Here is a 19,886-nt window from a genome sequence, read left to right on the forward strand (position 1 = left end):
GCAGAGAATACTCTTGACTGATACAGCACAGAAGATGAGGAGACGGCCCATGGGTTGGAAGACTGATTACATAAAGGGTATTGCACACACAAATATATATTGGGAGTAATGGAAGCCAGATTTCTCACTCTCAAAGAAAGAGGTACAAATATGAAAAGAGGGAAGACTTAAAGTAGGAGATACTGAATTGCAATTCGAGATGCCATGGTTTCAGAGTGTATAATAAATGTGTGTATGTGTGTTAATTCTATTCAGTTAGAAGACCTCCAAGTATGATACCCTGGAACCAATGAATATACCCAGCACTCAGGTCTTAGTTTCTAAATGCCATTCTCCACTTAAAAAAAAATCCAGGACCTTTAAAGAAACAACTCCTTTGGGGCACCTAGGTGGCTCAGTCGGTGAAGCATCTGCCTTCGGCTCAGGTCATGATCCCAGGGTCCTGGGCTTGAGCACCACTTCAGGCTCTCTGCTCAGCAGGGAGTCTGTTTCTCCCTATTCCTCTGTCTGCAGCTCTCCCTACTTGTGCTCTCTCTCTCTAATAAATAAAATCTTTAAAAAAAAATAAAGAAAAAACTCACTTGAAGGCAAGCACATGATCATAGAACATCTTGTGCCAAAAAGTTAAAAAGAAAGTTCTCAAATAAGAGGACACAAGAGTCACTACCAGCAGTTCCCATTGGCTAAATTTAAGGCAACTGCATTTCAAAACTAATAGTAATATACTTACCCACTGAATAAAATCGGAATCTCTAATTCTATACTACCATAATTAATTAATTAGGGGAGAAAGGAACATTTTACCATGGAGTGGAATGCTAAGTAATATGTGCAGAAGGAATTAGACAAAAGAAAAAAAATTACCATTTAGCAACCATCAGGTATTAGTTGATTTAGACAAGAAGCTTCAATGGAAAAAAACTAGTCGGTGAAAGTTTGTAGGAGGAAAAGGATATTTACAGAGTCTCAAAGTCTATCCCTAAAAAATACTCTTTAGGTACTTTACTAATTTAAAACTAAGTACTAGAGCAATCCAGCAGACAGCCTCTTTTTAACCAAGTGATAAAAGCTGACATCCATTGTAAAAGCACAAATGCGGATCATGTGTTTTGATATCTGGGAACAACAAAGCCTCACTTCTGTAGCAAAGCTGACAGGGAAGATCGCATGAAGCTAATCACATGAGATTAGTGGGCAAACCCAAGTCAAAGGACATTCTGCAAGCATACACTGCTCTGTACTCCTCAAAAATCTGAAGATCATGAAAGACAAGGCAAGACTGAAGAATTCCTCCAAATGTAAAGAGGCTAATGCGGACCTGACAGCTAAGTGCAAATATGACCGTGGAGTGATCTGTCCCTGGACTTAGAAGAACATGAGTGGACAGTGTGTTGCAAGTAATTTCTCCCCTTCTGTAGTTTGTCTTTTCATTTCCTTAACAGGGTCCTTCCCAGAGCAAAAGCTTTGTTGTAGGCAAAATTTGAGGTTTGTAAATTAGGTGATAATATAAGATTGACAGTCACTCACTGATTTTGACGGATGAACTGTGGCTGTGTAGGAGACTGTCCTTTTTGTATGCTAGATAGAGAATAGGGGCACACATGGATGAGTGGATGGATGGATGGATGGATGGATGGATGGATGGATGAGTGGATGGATGAGGAGATGAATGGATGGACAGATAGAATGAGAAAGTAATTGGGAAATCTAAGTAAAGGGCACACTACAATTCTTTGTACCATTTTATAACTTTTTGTAAGTTCAAAATTATTGAAAAATAAAAAATATACTGAGGTTCCTGGGTGGCTCAGTGGTTGACCTCAGGTTGTGATCCCAGGGTCCTGGGATTGAGTCCCACATCAGGCTCCCTGCGTGGAGCCTGCTTCTCCCTCTGCCTGTGTCTCTGCCTCTCTCTGGGTCTCTCATGAATAAATAAATAAAATCACATATACATATGATGTATACACACACACACACACACACACACCAAATAAACTGGGGAGATTTCATGTAAAATATAGGATTTGATCTCTTCTGGGAAATCAAGTGTGGCAACCTGAGCCCCATTCTCATGTGACAGATGTGAGCTGGAGCTGACAGCTACTTTTCTTACACCTTATACATTCTATAACTCAGCCCAAAGCTCACCACTCCTTGTTTCTCTCCTTGCGTATTTCCTCATTTCTGTTCCTTCCCCATCTCTGTAACAATGTGAGTCTCCAGCTTTTACCTCAAGCACTTTTATCTGATAGAAGCAGTAGGCAGTAAGCTTTTGCTAAGTAAAAGTCTGAAAGGGGATATTTTCAACAGAAATTTTTATTGAGGTAACTGCAGAATTGCATGTAGTTGGAAAAAGTAATACAGAGATCCTTTCTCCTGTAACTAGTTTCTCTCACTGTTGCAATAACTAGAATAAGAACAGCTATATCTACAGATATAATCCACCAACCTTATTCCCCCAGTATTTACTTGTACTCCTGCATGTATCACATGTAAAATTTCATGCATCCATTGCCACAGTTAGGATATAGCACTGTTCCACCAGGACAAGGATTGCTAGTGTTAATTTTTGTAACCCCATCTGACTCCCCTCTCCTTTCCCTAACCCCTTGGCAACCACTATTCTTCCTCCCATTTTGCCATTTTGTGATGTCAATAAGGTTTGTTACAAATGGAATCATATAGCAAGTAACCTTTTAGCTAGCTTTTTCACCCAGACTAATCCCCTATTGATTCATCCAAGTTACCACATCTATTTTTATTTCTGAGTAACATTCCGTGCTATGGACGTACAACAGTTTGTTTAACCATTTCACCTGCTGAAGAATATCTGGGATGTTTCCAGTTTGGGGCTATTACAAATAAAGCTGCCATAAACATTGGTTATAGGTTTTTGTACAAGCATAGGTTTTCATTTCTATGAGGTAAATGCTGAAGAGCACAGTTGTTAGGTTATATGACAGCTGCATGATTTTTAAAGAAATTTTTAAAGAAACGGCCAAAATGTTTTTCAGTATAGCTTTATCACTTCACCCAATGTATGAGGGATTGAGCTCCTCCACATCCTTGCCAGCACTAATGCTATTTAGTGGTATCACTAGTATTTATTTTAGCCATTCTGGGGTGTGTAGTGATATTATATTTTTAGTTTGCATTTGTCTGATGGTTAAATATATGTTAAACACATATTGAACATATGAAAACACTCATATGTTTTATGAATGGCTTCTCTGCCATGCCATCCAGATATCCTCTTCAGTGAAATGTCTGTATCTTTTGACTATTTTCTAACTGGATGGTTTGTGGGTTTTGTTGTTGAGTTTTGAGAGTTCTTTATATGTTCTAGATACTTGTCTTTTTATCCTCTTAATGTCCTTTTGCCAAACAAAAGTTTTTAATTTTGATGAGAATCAAATTTTCCTTTTTCGGACTGTGGTTTTGGAGTCGTCTAAAAATCCTGCATAGTCCTAGATTCTGAAGACTTTCTCCTATTCCTTTTTCCAAGAGTTTTAAAAGTATGTTTGCTTTTAAGTCCTTGATTCACTCTGAGTTAAATTTTGTATAAGAGTTAGGTTTGGGTCAAGGTTCATTGTTTTTGTCTATAGATACCTAATTACTACAGCATAATTTACTGAAAGACTTCTCCTCTACTGAATTGCCTTTGTACCTTTGTCGAAAATCAGTTGAATATATTTGTGTAGCTCTATTTCTGGCTTATCTGTCCTGTTCCATTATTTATGTGTCTATCCTTCTGCTGATACCATACTGTCTTGAAGCTGCAGCAACATAATAGGACTTACTACTGAAATAGAGTGATTCTTCCCACTTTATTCCTCTTCTCTGTTTTAACTATTCTAGGGTCTGTTTCCATATAAATTTTAGAATAATGTTATGTATGCCTTTTTTAAAGCTGCTGTAAGAATTGTATGAAATTTCACTAAACCTACCGACCAATTTGGTAAGAACTGACACCTTTACTATGTTGAGTCTTCCAATCCATAAACATGGTATGTTTTTTCATTTATTTAATTCTTCTTTGATTTTTTTCATTAACAAATTGTAATTTTCAGCATATAGATACTGTCTGTATTTTGTGAAGAGTGTACATAAACATTTCTCTTTTTTTGTATGTTACTATGTTTTTAACTTTGGTTTCTACATATTCATTGTTAATATACAGAAATGTGATTGATTTTGGGGTGTCAATTTTGTAATCCTATGACCTGGCTGAACTTACTTATTAGTTCTAGGGTTTTTTTGTGGAGGTCTTGGGATTTTCTATGTGCATAACATATCTGCAAATAGTTTTGTATCTTTCTTTCTGATCTGTGTGTCTTTTATTTCCTTTTTTAATTATTGTGCCAGCTAGAACTTCTAGTTCTACATTGGACAACATTGGTGAATGCAGACATCCTGGACTGTTCCCAATCTTAGGCAAAAAGCATTTTCTTAGGTGAAGTCTTTTCCCATTAAGTATGGTGTTAGTCTTAATTATTTTGTATATACTCTTTATCAAATTAGGGTAACCCTCCTCTGTTCCTAATTTGCTGAGCATTTTCATTATGAATGAATGGTAAATTTTTTTCATGCTTTTTCTACGTCAGTTAGTATGATCATACGGTTTTTTCTTCCTTAAGCTGTTTATATGGTGGATCGTACTGATTGATTTTGGAATGTTAAACCATCCTAATATATCTAAAATAAATTCTAGGTGGTCATGGTTATAATTCCTTTTAAACATTGTTGGGTTGGATTTGCTGACACTTTGTTAAGGATTTATATGTCTAAGTTCATGAAAAATATGGATATTCAGTTTTCTTTTTCCACACTGTGATTGTCTGGTTTTGGAATTAAGATCATACTGGCCACATCTACTTTCTGTAAAAGACTGCATAAAATTGGTGTTAATTCTTGTTTTAATATCAGAATTCTTCAGTGAAACCATCTGGGCCTGAATATTTCTTTTGTAGATTTTAAATTTCAAATTCAATTTCTTTAATGATTATAGGACTATTCAGATACTCCACTTTATTACATTTTGGCAGTTTATGGTCATTGAGGAATTGGTCCATTGTGGTCATCAAATTTAAAAGTATAAAGTTATACATCAAATTAAATGAGACTACACCAAATTTAAAAACTTCTGCATAGCAAAGGAAGCCACCAACAAAATGAAAAGGCAACCTACAGAATGGAAGAAAAGATCTGGAAACCATATATCTGAAAAGGGGTTAATATCCAAAGTATACAAAGAACTCTATAGCAACAAAACAATCCAGTTTTTTAAATGGGCAGTGGAACTGAATAGAACTTTTCCCAAAGAAGACATACAAACAGCCAAAAGGTCCATGGAAAGATGCTTGATATCACTAACCATAAGGCAAATATAAATCAAAACCAAAATGAGATGTCACCTCACATATGTTAGAATGGCAATCATCAAAAAGCCAAGAGATAGCAAGTGCTGACGAGGATGTGGGAAAAAGGGAACACTTTGGCACTGTTGGCAGCAATGTAAATTGGAGCCGCCAATATGGAAAACAGTATGGAGGTTCTTTAAAAAAATAATAAAAAATAAAGCAATTCTACTTCTGGGTATATATTCAAAGGAAGTGAAAACAAGACCTAAAAGAAATATCTGTATTCCCATGTTCATTGCGTCATTATTCACAATAGTCAAAATATGGAAATAACCTAAGTGTCCATCAATGAATGGATGGATAAAAAAGATGTGGAGAGAGTTTGTATATGTAATGGAACATATACATGGAATACTATATATATAATACTTATATATGTGTGTACTAATATACATATACACATATATAATGAAATATTATATGGCCTTTCCATGAGAAAGGTCATCCTGCCACTTGCAACAACATACGTAGACCTTGAAACATTATGCTAAGCAGAATAAGTCAGACAAAAACAAATGCTATATATTATATTATAACTTATATGTATATAATCTAAAAGAGCCAAACTCATAGAAACAGACTAGAATGGTAGTTACCAGGACCTGGGGGGGTGGGGTAAAGGGCAGATATGTATCAAAGGGTAAAAACTTCCAATTATAAGATGAATATATTCTGGGGGTCCAATGTGCAGCACGGTGGTTACAGTTCATAATACTGTGGTATACACTTGAAGTTGCTAAGAGACTAGATTTTAAATGTTCTTACCACAAAAAAAAAGAAAAGAAATCATAATTAGGTGATGTAACACTATCATGATAATACATAAGTGCAATATATGTGTGTTAAATCCACACTTTGTACACCTCAAACCTGCACAATATTATACGTCAATTACATCTCACTAAAGCTGGTAGGAAAAAAGAAAGAGGAATGGAAGAAAGGAAAGAAGGAAGGACGGAGAGTAGGCAGGTCGGCTGGCCTACCCTTCATGGCCCATTTACCTACCCAGCTCATCTCCACCCTCACTCCCCTGACTCAGCTCTCAACATTAATATTATTACATCAAATGCAATTTTTCAAAGGTGGTAATCTCTTTCTAAACTTCTGATTTTTATATATGCCATTTTCTTCCTTGGGTGACTCTTCTGTCCTTGTTAAAAACAAACAAACAAACAAACAAAGCTGTTCACAATATCTCCTTTATTGTCCTTTTACTGGCTAGACAATCTATAGTGATATCCTTGGTTTCATCCCTGATATTGATAATTTGTGTCTCTTTGGGGGTCAGTTTTGCTAAAGATTTATCAAATTTATTAATTTTTTCAAAAAATCAGCTTTTTATTTATTTTCTCTATTCTTGTCCTATTTTCAGTTTCATTGATTTCTGCTCTTTTTTAGATTTCCTTCTTCTGCTTGCTTTAGGCTTATTTTGTTCATCTTTTTCCAGTTTCTTGAGGTAGGAACTCGGATTATTGATTCGTTTCCTCTCTTTGTTCCCAATAGAAGCATGTAATGCTATAAATTTCTCTTCCATGGTTGCTTCAGCTGCCTTGAAAGATTTTATTTTCAAGACCTTATATCTAAGGGGCCAGATAAATGCTTTCTTCTCAGGATCCTTTATCTGGAGTGCTAATACTCTCTATACTATCCCCTATTAAGTCTGACTAACTAGAAAGAGACTTATTAAACTCATTCTCATTAGGGTCTGAGCAGCATATATTTTACCTCTTACAGGGGCAAATGTATTTTCACCGAGCATTCAGCTTCCTGGATCAACAACTCTGGGAAGAAAGGAATTTTGCCACTGCTCCCAAAACTACGCCTGCTAGGGAGAAGACCCTCTCCATAGATCACAGTTATACAGATCACAGATACTTCAGGGCATGGCCACCAACTTTCTATCTATATTTTGTCAGAAAGATACTGAAATAGATATCTAACGTAGGGATAGAAGTTTCAAGAATTAGTCAGAGGAAGTGCTAGAAAACAAAGATATGAATAGAAACCAAGCACAGGTCCTCAATTTGCTGCCCCTGAACCAGCCTCACTGGCATCTTCTGGGAACCTGTCAGAAATGCACATTCCCAGACCTTGCCCCAGACCTACTGATGCAGAAGCTCAGAGGTGGGGCACAGCAATCTGTACTGCGATGATGCAGCTAAAGTGTGAAAAACACTACTCTGGAGGGCAAAACTTGCCCCCTTTAGTTCTTACTCAGAATCCAGAAAGTCTGATGACCTGACAGGAAGCTCTGTAGGCTGACTGAGGTTCTCCACATTCTAGGCTGGGACACCATCCTTTAGAATTGGATGGGTACCTCCAGACAGACAGATGGGCTCATATTTAACTAAAGCAATGGTTACTTCAGAGGAAGTCACTACTAGTATAATAAAAAGTGGACACGCTAATGTATTCAGATCATAGTTATCTGTGGTAAAACAAAATAGTTCTAAGGTAACTGCTTAGCCTATATGCTTAAGAAAATTGCAAAAAAAATTCAGAATGCAAATGCAATTTGCCATAAATAAAAAATTTTATCCTCACATTAACACACTGTGGGAGTATATTTGTATTTACATTTTCTAAAACGTCTTTAAGTTTTATTTTTAATTACTTGCATGCATATGTATTAAAAAATGTCATGAAACTACTTACAAAAATGCACATATTCAGCATCTTTTCCAGCCCAGAAATAAAAACATGCTCTAAGAATGTGCTCTAAATGATCATTTCCAGGGGTGCCTGGGGGGCTCAGTCAGTTAAGCGTCTGCCTTTGGTTCATGTCATGATCTCAGGATCCTGGGATGGAGCCCTGTGTCAGGCTTCCTGCTCAGCAGGGAGTCTGCTCCTCTTTCTGCCTCTGACCACCCCTCCCCTGCCCAAACTCATGTTTACACTCTATCCCCCACCCAAAAAAAATCTTTATGAAAATTTTTTTCATTTATTTTTCTTAAAGATTTATTTGCTTGAGTGAGAGAGAACAGAGAGCAAAAGAGAGCCCAAGCGGGGGGAGGGGAGTAGAGAGGGAGAAGCAGACTCCCTGCTGAGCAGAGTCCCACAGCAGGGCTCAATTCCAGCACCCTGGGATTGTGACCTGAGCTGAAGGCAGATGCTTAATCAACTGAGCCATCCAGATGCCCCCTTATAAAAAAATTTTTTTTAATTGATCATTTCCACCACCAGGTTTGGTTTCAAGTCTGACAAGTATTTTTAAAGCTTGTGTACAAAGCACTAGATCCTATGGACACACAAAGCTGAAAAGCATCACATGGGATCCCTGTGCTGCAGAGAGATCAGGAAGGAGAAGACATGACTCCAGTTTTCGGTCATTGGATGATCCTAACAATTGGAAGAACTGGCTCCAAATTCTCACCACTAGAGAGGACTTCAAAGTCCAAACATTTTCCTTTCTTTTTCGCTTGTATCACACTGAAGCGAGGCTGCTCCTGGCTGCTGGGCATGGAGAGAGACAGCAGAACCACACTGCCATGGTGTTTAAATAGGAAGGAAAAGCTACAGCTCTGAGCGGTGAGACACACCTTCCCTTCATTCCAAGTAGTGTTCTTGGATTGTAAGTCGAGGTGGGTGCTCACAGCTGTACTCACGGATATGTGACCAAATAGTTGGGTTATCTGGGCCCAAACAGCCCGAGCTATTCAGTTGTTATAATCAGTATGGTTGCCACAAGCACAGCATCTTAATGGGCGGGTTTATTAGCAAGAAGGAGGAAGAGAGGCCATGGACCTTCCTTCCCCTTTGGGACCTTTCCTCTGCTCATTAATAGGTTCGTTAGCCAGCTACCAGGTGAAATAAGGCAATGTTCACACCATCAATTCTGCTACTTGTTGGTGGCTCTGGTAAGACAGGCAAAATAGAAAGGGGGCAAAAAAACACACCACTTTGGGGAGGACATGTCGAAGTGAGACTTTGTTGCTCCTACTGGATGGATATCTATAATCCTTGCTCTCTTTGGCATTTGTCACCATGGAAAATCTGAGTATTTGGCAGAAGAGTTCACTCTATTTCTTTTTGCTCTGCCCTACTCTCCCCTTCCTCCTTGTCCCAGTTGAGTGGTTTACGAAATCTAGACCACAAAACCGCAGCAACGGGGAGCCCAATAGGACAACCGAGAGAGTGCACACAAATCCTTCATCCACGCTCTGAGTCTAACAAAAACCACTTCTTAGGAAAAGAAGTTTGGGATCAGAAAGAAAACCTGGAGTTGGAATAAGATAAAAGCTAAACTTCAAGCGAGAGTTCAAACACAGAACCTGCTGCCATGTTTGCTTCCAACCTGAATGAACAGGGCATATGTCAATCACTAGGAGGACATTCATGATTTTACTAAAAGGAATTTAAAAGCAACATCACGAGGACCCAAGATGTTTGAATACTTTCTAGAATATTCTAGAACAATCTACTTTTGATTAAGTACTACTTGAGCATGATCAGGTGACTATAAGGTACAAATTCAAATATAGCTCATTTTATACTCTACATAGTATCTTTTTGGATTTGAAAAATATGTCATCACAGAAAAAAAATAAGAAATCTAGATTTCCTGGGTCAGATAAAATCTTTAGAGTCGCCTGTAGATGATACCTTCTGCCTTTAGAGTAACGATTCACCATTACATTAACACTAAAAGCTATGGGACCCATAGAGGTCACCACAATCTTAGTAGATCTTTCTTTCTAGGTTAATATTCCCACATATGTAGAAACACCTTTCTCAGCATCTGAAACAGATGTGAATCGGTTACCAATACATACTGAGGCTTAAAAGTATATCTTTTCCCCCCTGCAGAGTATTAAAACATTCAGCCTTCACCATTCATCTCAACCATCAATATGTTTCTACAGAAAATTGATAAATCTCTCTCCTACCTACCTCCCAACCATTCCTTTTCTCCTTCTCTCTGTCTACTATACACACAGGGTTAAGGTACCAAACCTCCTTATTGTATTAACATGAATATAAATTTATTGTTTCTGATTAAAAGAAATAAACAAGGGGTGGCTCAGCTGGTTAAGCATCTGCCCTCAGGTCATGATCCCAGGGTCCTGGGATGGAGCCCACATCAGGCTCCTTGCTCAGCAGGCACTCTGCTTCCCCCTCTACTTCTGCCCCTCCCCCGCATGTGCCTGCTGTCTCTCACAAATCTCTTTCTCTAATAAATAAAATCTTTTTTTAAAAAAAGAAACAAACAGAAAAACATCAGAATGAGTATATGCAAATGCAAGATGTTTTTGATGGAAAAATGCTTCAAAGGGAGCCAAAGCAGGGGTCAAGATACTCTTTGAGAAATACTATTTCTACATTTCTATTCTACTTGTTTCACTCTTATAAATTGCTTGTTCAAACTTCCCCAGATTTTGAAGTTTTGCCCAGTTCTTGCAATCTGCTAATATTCTTGATAAGGACCAAGATGTTGGGTCTTCAAGAATGATAGTATATGATTTGCTCTATAACTTGAACACTTGAAACTGTATATATAATAACTGTAGTGGATGGCATAGCAGCATTATAAAGTCACCCCACGCTGCTGCTGCTAGTGGCACAGGTCACTTAACTGAGGAAACTGATGATTTAACTTCTCGTACTTTTCTTTAGTACTTAGACAAAAAAAAGAATTCTCACCAGGTTCAGTCAACAAAGTCCAAAAAAAAAAAAAAAAAAAAAAAAAACCAGTAAGAATTGGAAAATGCAAAGTGCTTCCTCGTCATAGATGCTTTCCTAAACTCGATGCTTCCCAAGGTTAGCCTTCTGGGGTGCTAACAGCACCAAAACACCATAAAAGTGGCACAGGAAAAAAAATCCAAGAGCAAAGATCTAATTAGCTCCACAGGGACATACCAGACAGGAAGACGAGGTTTCAATGGGTAGAGTATAAATCCTCAAGCAGGTAAAACTATCTGCTATCTGAATCACTGCTATCTAACTCCAACCCCTTAGAGCAGATATTTGGGATTGCCCTGCAGAGTAACAGGGTACTGACTGACAAGTTGTCCTGGGTGAAGCTGCTGCAATCCAGACAGTGATCTGTATGAGAGTTATCCAAACGCATAAGAGAATGTACGAGAACTCAGGGAATGAAAACATGAGGGACATAGAGAATCTGTCCTCCTGGAGGAGACCCGAGGACAACATAGTCAGCCTATGGGCCTGGATCTGACATTTTTCTAGAAGTTCTCTCTTCTACCTTCATTAATCCAAAGCTCTCCATGATATTGTTACCTGGACATGATCTATTTCTGTCACTGTTTTCTTCTCCAACTCCCTTCTCTCCTTCCTCATTTTCAGACAGAGTAAGACTGCTACGACTCATAGAATAAATTGGGGACCCATCTGCACATGTCCACTCCTAGTCTTGGGATGAAATGGGAGGTATTCAGGAATATGTTCTGGTAGAGACTGGGATACCTGGCTTCATACCTGCTGGATTTTATTACCCATGTTGGTGAGGGAAAGAAATAGCATATCTGCAGTGAGACAAATAGCGGGAGCTGTGGCACACATATGGAAGAAAGCAATGTCTGGGATTTGAGATCTGCAAACGGGCAAAGGCAGCAAAATGAAACCTGTGATAAGCCGACACTACTGATTGTCATCCCCAAGGCCACAATATCCTGTGGATGCTGGTAGCTCCAATGACACCAGGAAAATAAATCCATGCCCTCATGTATCATCACCCAGTCCAAATCCCATTTGCCAAAGTCTACCATCCCAGCGCTCTTCCCACTTCACCTCTCGTATGACCTCCAGATAAGAGGCTTCTAACCTCAGAGAGCCCCACCTGGACCCTATGCACACTCTCCAAGGAGTGATATTCTGGCCAATTCTCCAAGCCTTGAAGATACAAACATGATTTTTTAAAAGAGTTTCTTTACACATGTGTCTGTTGATCACACTGCGGCCCATCAAAAGAACAAACATTACAAACCATGTTCCTCAACCTTGGTCCATATTAGCACTTCCCTTATGGAGACTTTTTAGACATTTTTTTTTCCCTCATCACACACCCTCATGAAATTTTAATACCATAGATATACTCTATATTAATATGATGTAGATACATAAAAAGAGTACATTTTGCCCACAAAGAACCAATTTTCACCCTCTTGGGGGAGATATAATCCCTGTTAAGAATGCATGATCTTGAAGCATGCAACAATTATAATAATAGTGCCAGAAGTATCTAATTACTGTTTCCCTATACTCTATTATACTAAGGCTATAAATCACCCAAAACAGCAGCTTTCCTTTAGATCAATAAGTTGTACTGAAGAGGTCCAGACAAGCAAAGTCTTAATCTCCTGAGAGTCTAAAACGCCAGTCTTCTTCCCACAGTGCCTACTGCCTCTTCCTTCACCTCCCACAAGAACATCTACAGAATTAGCAAGTGTCACCCTCAGGTTAACGCCAACCCCAAAGAAAATTCCTTCTTCAACCTTAACGCACTGTGGTTACATTAAAACCCAAACACTGTCAACCCACTTCCCCTTCTTTCCAACCCCCTAAGCCATTCTTGATGAGTATCTCTCTTTGACAATTAAATTGAGGCCCAAACTAGCTAACTGGACTTACCTCTTGCCGTTTGAAGTTCTGGACATATTCTTCAAACTGTTCATCTTTCGTCTCATCAGCTTTGCCAAGCTTCTGAAGAACCTGGTTTAGAAATAAGACAAAATGGATTGATTTAAAAATATTTGCAAATAACAGGCAAAGCAAGACTGTTCTGCTCTTCTGAGGAGACATCACTCAGCATAGTTAGTTTTTCTGTTCTGGAAGCATCTTGGCTCAGTGGCTTGGGGTTGATCAGACTGGGATTTTAACCACAGCTCTGCATTCCCAGGCTGAGCAATGTAATGCTACATTGCATGTATCGACCTATACATATCCGTCCATTTCCCCCAGTAGGCTATACGTGACTTAAAGGCCAAAGGTCTGTCCTGTCTTCTTGTCCAAAGCATCTGGCACAATGCTCGATGCAGAACAGGTATGCAGTTGTTTGCTACACAGTGAACCAAAGATATCCCACTAAAGAATTAGCCTACTTGATAGGGATGGTATTAGAATTGCTGGAGCTGGGACACCTGGGTGTGATCCTGGAGTTCCGGGATTGAATCCCTCATTGGGGTCCCCGCAGGGAGCCTGCTTCTCCCTCTGCCTTGTGTCTCTGCCTCTCTCTGTGTGTCTCTCATGAATAAATAAATAAAATCTTAAAAAAAAAAGAATTGCTGGAACCAGGCACATAGCACCTTCTCCCCACCACCTTCCAATATGCGCTTCAACCCACTAAATGCTCAAAGATGCCCTCAAATGCGCAAAGCCCCTTGCTAAGCACTAGTCTCCAGAAACATCAAGGTAAATACAACAAGGTCCCAACATTTAATCTTGAGAAACTAAGAGTCTAATGGGGTCAATGAGGCAGGTTCCCAAATAACAAATCACAGGCAAGGTGTAATAGGCAACATGAGGGGTTACAAAGTATTATTAGCAACATCCCTTAGAGCTGAGGTTCTTAGGGAATGCTCTGTGGAGCTCATTCAAACTGCACTGGAAATGCTAGCAGACAGGAATGTGGCAGATTGCATTCCAGCCGAAGGAGTAGCCTCAGCAGAGATCCCTGGAAAAATCATTATATATCGTAAGATTGAGCAGGAGTTGTTCTGTCTCCCTAGAGCTCAGGATGGGATATCGAGAGAAGCAGTTCCTAAAAGAGACCGCAGAAAGTTACTTGGGGTGGGGGGGGGCACCTTGGTGGCTCAGTGGTTGAGCGTCTGCCTTTGGTTCAGGTTGTGACCCCAGGGTCCTGGGATCGAGTCCCACATCAGGCTCCCTGCATGGAGCCTGCTTCTCCCCCTGCCTGTGTCTCTGCCTCTCTCTCTGTATCTCTCATGAATAAGTAAATAAAATCTTAAAAAAAAAAAAAAAAGTTACTTGGGCACAGAGCAGAGGGATTCTGAAAGCCAAACTGGCTTCTCAGCTCAGTAGTTCCACGTCTAGTACCTCAAACACCACGTCATTTGAGAATTTAAAAACTCCATAAACACCGCCTTAATGGATTGAAAATTATTTATATGAAAATGTTGTCTTTAACTTTTGAAAAACTGTAACAACGGTTACAACTTAGAAGTGTTTTGCAAATGCAAGCCATTGTTACTATTATTTTTGTTGTTGCCAGTTGTTGCAAGAGAGAGAGGGCAAAGCAAAATTACACTGGCCACACTTGCCAGAGAAGGAAATTCAATGACTTAGGGATTCTTGGCCTTGTTACAAGATCTCCTCCCATCCACTCCCATATTTTTGGTTCAAAAGTAAAAATAACTTTAAGAAAGAAAATGTTGCTTGATTGCTTCTTCATTCCATCTACCTTTTAAAATTTCTTTTTTTTTTTTCATTTTAAAGCTAGGCCTCCCAAAGGACCTCTTGTGCCACACATATACACCAAGAGTAATGGGGGAAGGTACCCAGGATTAAACTATGTGACTTTTTCCCCCTAATTCATAAAATTGACTAATTTCATAAATGTTTGGCTACTTGAGAGCTGGTGAGTCTTTGAGAAGTGCCAACACGTCGTCTGATGGCAGCAGTTCACAAAAGTCAAGAAAGGGTTTCAAAGTCTTCTGAGCACAGAACTTCAGCCCCACCTCTTTCCCTGGAGTACAAAGGTGCTCTGGTCTCAGGAGTGGGAGAAAAGAGACAGATGTCCATCGAGTCTCCCCTACAAGCCTGAAACCGCAGGAAGTGATTCATGTTACCTCTTGCATCCTCCCAACACTCCCAGCTGCTTCTTATTCTGTAATGATGGCTGAGGAAATAGGACACAGTAAGTGGCTTACTGGAGACGCTCTGGAAAATCCCCTTTTGGAAGTCTGGTACCCCTGTCCCCACCCACAGATAGCCTGTTCCTTCTTGTGGGAAGCAAATGGGATCTTGTCATTCTCACTTCTCATCCGAGATTCCTGAAGGCCACCATACTCTAGGAAAAACCTACCTTCCAGTGCACCCGAGTGGCTCAGCAGGTTAAGCATCTGCCTTCGGCTCAGTCATGATCCCAGGGTCCTGGGATGGAGCCCCACATCAGGCTCTCTGCTCAGCGGGGAGTCTGCTTCTCCCTCTGCCTCTGCTCCCACCTCCCTAGAGCATACATGTGCTCTCGCTCTCTCTCTCTCAGCCTCGTTCTATCTCAAATAAGTGAAATCTTGAAAGAAAGAAGAAAGAAGAAAGAAAGGAAAGAAAGAAAGAAAGAAAGAAAGAAAGAAAGAAAGAAAGAAAGAAAGAAAGAAAGACATATCTTCCAAGGTGTATATCTATGACTGCGAAGAGGATTTTTCACAAACCCTTTGCTGAAAGTCTATTATTTAAATTTTAAATCACAACACCTTGCATTTCATATTTCTAGAAATTGTACAGTATAATTAAAGTAGAAAAAAACGACCCAAAAAACTGCTCCTAGGTGTCAAGAAAGAATTGTAATTGGATGACACAATAAGCCCACACTCTCTTTTTTTTTTTAATTTTTATTTATTTGAGAGAGAGAACACGAGCTGAGGGAGAGGCAAGGAGAGAGGGAGAAGCAGGTGCCGCTGCCCTCTCTTCTAAGGAAAGTAATGAAGGACCAGGACCTGTGAGAGTTACAGCACACCTGCATCCTGGTGACAGGAGAGTCAGGAAAGGCACGGGACAGAGCAGCAAAGGATCCGGCCTTTGCTGAGAACCTTCTGCAAGCCAGTCACAATGTCAGGGAATTCCATTATTTCAGCTGATTCTCACAGGAACCTCCTCACTCCTATTTTAATTGCATCGACAGCATAAACTTACATTGGCAAAAAGCTGGAGGTTGGGAGGAATATTGGATGTATTACATGATGAGAATCAGGATTCATGAAATCCTGACAAAATTCTCTAAGAAGATGAAATTCAATGGAGATAAAATTAAGTCAAAAACATAATTGTACAAGTTATGAATTTATGATTTCAACTTTCAACCAACATGCAACAGAACGGATGCTAGGAAGACATGGTTTCTGCCCTTCAGGAGAAATAAGGGATGACTTTAGCGGATATGTTGATACGCGTCGACAAAGTAATGTTTCTGGAAAGCACCCCAGGCTGATAAGCCGGGAGAGCCGGACTGAATGCTTCTCTGCCATGGACAAGGTGGCAAACACAGGAATTCACAGACAACCTGCAGCCAGCAAAAGGGAGTCCCCAGAAAGGCAGAGAGAATTGACACCCTGAGGTAAGAAGAAAATTTGATCTAATTGGGGATGTTACCAGGGAGAAGAGAAGAGGAAGAGAGCGCAGTTGTCTTTGGATATCTGAAGGGTTATCACGATAAAGAAGGATCAGACTTGTTCCATCAGAAACCAAGGTCAAGGGCTAGCATCGGCCGGTAAAAGCAATAAATAAAAACTTTTGCACAAATTTATCATGGTTTTCTGGAAATTACATAGTTCATTGGCAGAGGTAATGAGCTCACTGTCCTAGCAGTTATCTGAGCTTAACCAGTAGTTAGAGGTGCCAGAGAAGAGATGTATTCATCTAACAGATGAACAAAATAAATATCTTCTAATTCAAATTCTAATTCTAATTTCAGATATCTTCTAATGCTTGAATCCATAATAAATGTATCAAGTTTCACATTTTCCCTACGAAAGAACACACATCACCATGAAGAGTAGGCAGAGAAGAAAATCTATTCACCTCTCTCTCCAGCTGAAGGTGACTTACTGGACCACATGCCAAACTCCATGAGAGCAGTGGCGGAAAAGGGAGCCAAATGTAGGGATAGTGAGTGTAGATGAGGCTGGTGTGGGAGGGAGAGGGCAGATCAGAGAGGGCCTTAGTCTGCAAGACTAAAGACTTTATTTATTTATTTTTTTTAAGATTCTATTTTTTTGGAACACCTGGGTGGCTCAAAGCGGTTGGGCGTCTGCCTTTGGCCCAGGGCGTGATCCCAGGATGCTGGATTGAGTCCCACATCGGGCTCCCTTCTCCCTCTATGTCTCTGCCTCTCTCTGTGTGTGTCTCTCACGAATAAATAAATAAAATCTTTTTAAAAAAGATTCTATTTATTTATTCACAGAGAATTTTATTTATTTACTCTCTGTGTCTCTCATGAATAAATAATTTATTTAAAAAAATAAATAATTAAAAAAAGATTCTATTTATTTATTCACAGAGAGAGAGGCAGAGACATAGGCGGAGGGAGAAGGGAGCCCGATGTGGGACTCGATCCCAGGACCCCGGGATCACGCCCTGAGCCAAAGGCAGACGCTCAACCACTGAGCCATCCAGGCACCCAAGACAAGAAATTATATGACTTTAATTTTCTCCTACAGGCTGCTGAGTCAATGAAGTGTTTTCCCTGGAGAGGGCCACCCAATTAGACCGGTGCTCCTTGGTGACAGTGATCAGGACAGATTAAGAGACAGTGGGACCAGTTAAGAGACTACAGGATCAGACTCAGATGGAGTCTGAGCTCAGGAACAGATGGACAGACCCTTTAAGAAGAGCAATCCACAGTATTTACTGGCTTAGGACATGGGCAGGGTAGGGACAGAGAAGATGTGAGGATGATCTCGGGTTTCTGCTGCTGGGGGGGTGGGGGGGCTAAGTTATGGTCAAGTCTCCAAGGATGGAAATGGTTCAGATGGGAGATTATGAAAAGGCAAGGACAGGAAACGTGCAACAGGACTTGGGGACAGAACTGAAGGCCCAGCCAGAAGACTCACTGAAGCAAGTTTTGTGATTTGTCTCCAGCAGCCTCAATATTGGTGATAAAACTGATGTGCTGCATAAAGGAATATCTTAAGGCAACAAAAATACTGAAACCTGGAACTGAGCTGATGAAGAGTATCTTCTTCCTTGTTTTACATCATGAGATCTGACAGTGAGTTTCTAGCTTAGGTGGCCTCTCGCTTTCACTGTCCACTGACTACCTCGAAAATGTCAATTAAGCCTGAACGTTTGGCACCATGGATGCCACAGGGGTATGACTAGGCATTCCTGTACCTGATGTTCAGGTTCTGACAACATGGTAACACCTTCCACCTTCAAGCCAAAGGCAGCCATTCTGTGCCTTGTGCATTTCATTTTAGGACAATTTCATTTGCACTGACACTCAACTATTTTGAAACAAGAGGATTTTGTTGTTACTTTGGTTGCTGCTGTTTTCAAAATGCAAAATCCCATTCTAAATTGCATAAGCTTTTTCAAACTGCCTCTCCTTTCTGAGATTCTGAAACATCCCCCTACGGGCTGGCTGTGTCATCCTCCTGCCTCAGGGCCCAGTTCAGAAGTTCTGATCTGATCATAAAAGACAGCACGACAGAGGCGGATAAAAAATTAAATAGGAAGGAATAGCAGGAATATGGTAGCCTGGAATATTTTCACTAATAAATCCTCTTTCAAGTGTCTCCAGTGTCTCCAAAAGCAGTCAGTTCCCAGCATGGTTTGCATGCGCTGCTCCGAAGATGTGAATCTCATATTCTTTTTTTAGAGCGATTCTCTAGAGCAGTTAATTGTTCATGAAGTGGCCAAGTAAGGTCCCTAAAAATTCAAAATTCTTTGATTTGGGCAGTTTCCCCATCCAGTAAAGCTACCATTCTAATCAAGTTTCAAATCCTTGCGGTCCAAAGCAAATAAATATTGACTACTGTATAGGTAACAGAAGAATTACCCTCTCTTAATATTTTTACATTAGGAATGGAATGCTACTATGTTGGTCGCTTTCAAAAAGATAGTTGGTGTTTTAAGGCAAAGAAAAACATCACCATCTTCCATTGCCCATGGTAATGATGGAATATGAAGAAGCTGGCACGAGCCAAGGATGAAGACCACAGGTATTTCAAGAGGAAGACTATGGAGGTGTTGGAGACATGCTTTCTGTGCAGCTTCATAGCGGAGCAAGGAGGATGGTTAAAGCAATTCTGCAGGATGGGCCACTGGGATTCCTGACAGAAATTCATGCTTTGGATGAGGGATCAGATTGGACAGACTTTTAAGTGTGGGTGATTCATGCTTCCTTACACCAGACTCTCAAGGTCAAGGAGAGAACGACATTATTTAGTGTTCTCTGAACAAGGAGACATCCCTGTCTTCACACTCTTTGCATTTATTTTTTTTTTAAAAAAAGCATGTAAAACTATGTATAGATTATCCATTGACTCCAGGAGTCAACTGCATTAATGACTATGGTCTCTTCTTATCTGGGTAAGTTATGGAGAGTTGGTCTTCCCCTCCGCACCCCCCCCCACCCATGTGCAGATGATTCATTCACTCATCTGTCCAGATACCCACACATCCATGTGTAAATTCACAGGGCATTTATCAAGGGCTCACTCTGACTCTGTGTGAAGTTCCACCACCACCTAGGACAGGAGGGAGGTCATCAGGTACATGCAAGTGCAGGGGAACTGCTTGTTATGAAGTGTCCTATGGGCAGGCACCGCACCA

General features: G+C 40.1%; 1 protein-coding gene across 4 annotated transcripts in view; it reads right to left on the minus strand.

Annotated features, from left to right (window-relative positions):
* AMPH (amphiphysin) overlaps positions 1-19,886 on the minus strand; it is a 210,789-nt gene that overhangs the window by 104,457 nt on the left and 86,446 nt on the right. For all 4 annotated transcript variants that reach the window (XM_072791618.1, XM_072791620.1, XM_072791619.1 and 1 more), the window contains exon 2: positions 13,008-13,088. In XM_072791618.1, the coding sequence (XP_072647719.1) occupies positions 13,008-13,088 (81 nt within the window). The remainder of the gene's footprint in view (positions 1-13,007; positions 13,089-19,886) is intronic.

Source organism: Canis lupus, chromosome 21 (assembly GCF_048164855.1).
Source record: "Canis lupus baileyi chromosome 21, mCanLup2.hap1, whole genome shotgun sequence".
NCBI lineage: Eukaryota > Metazoa > Chordata > Mammalia > Carnivora > Canidae > Canis > Canis lupus.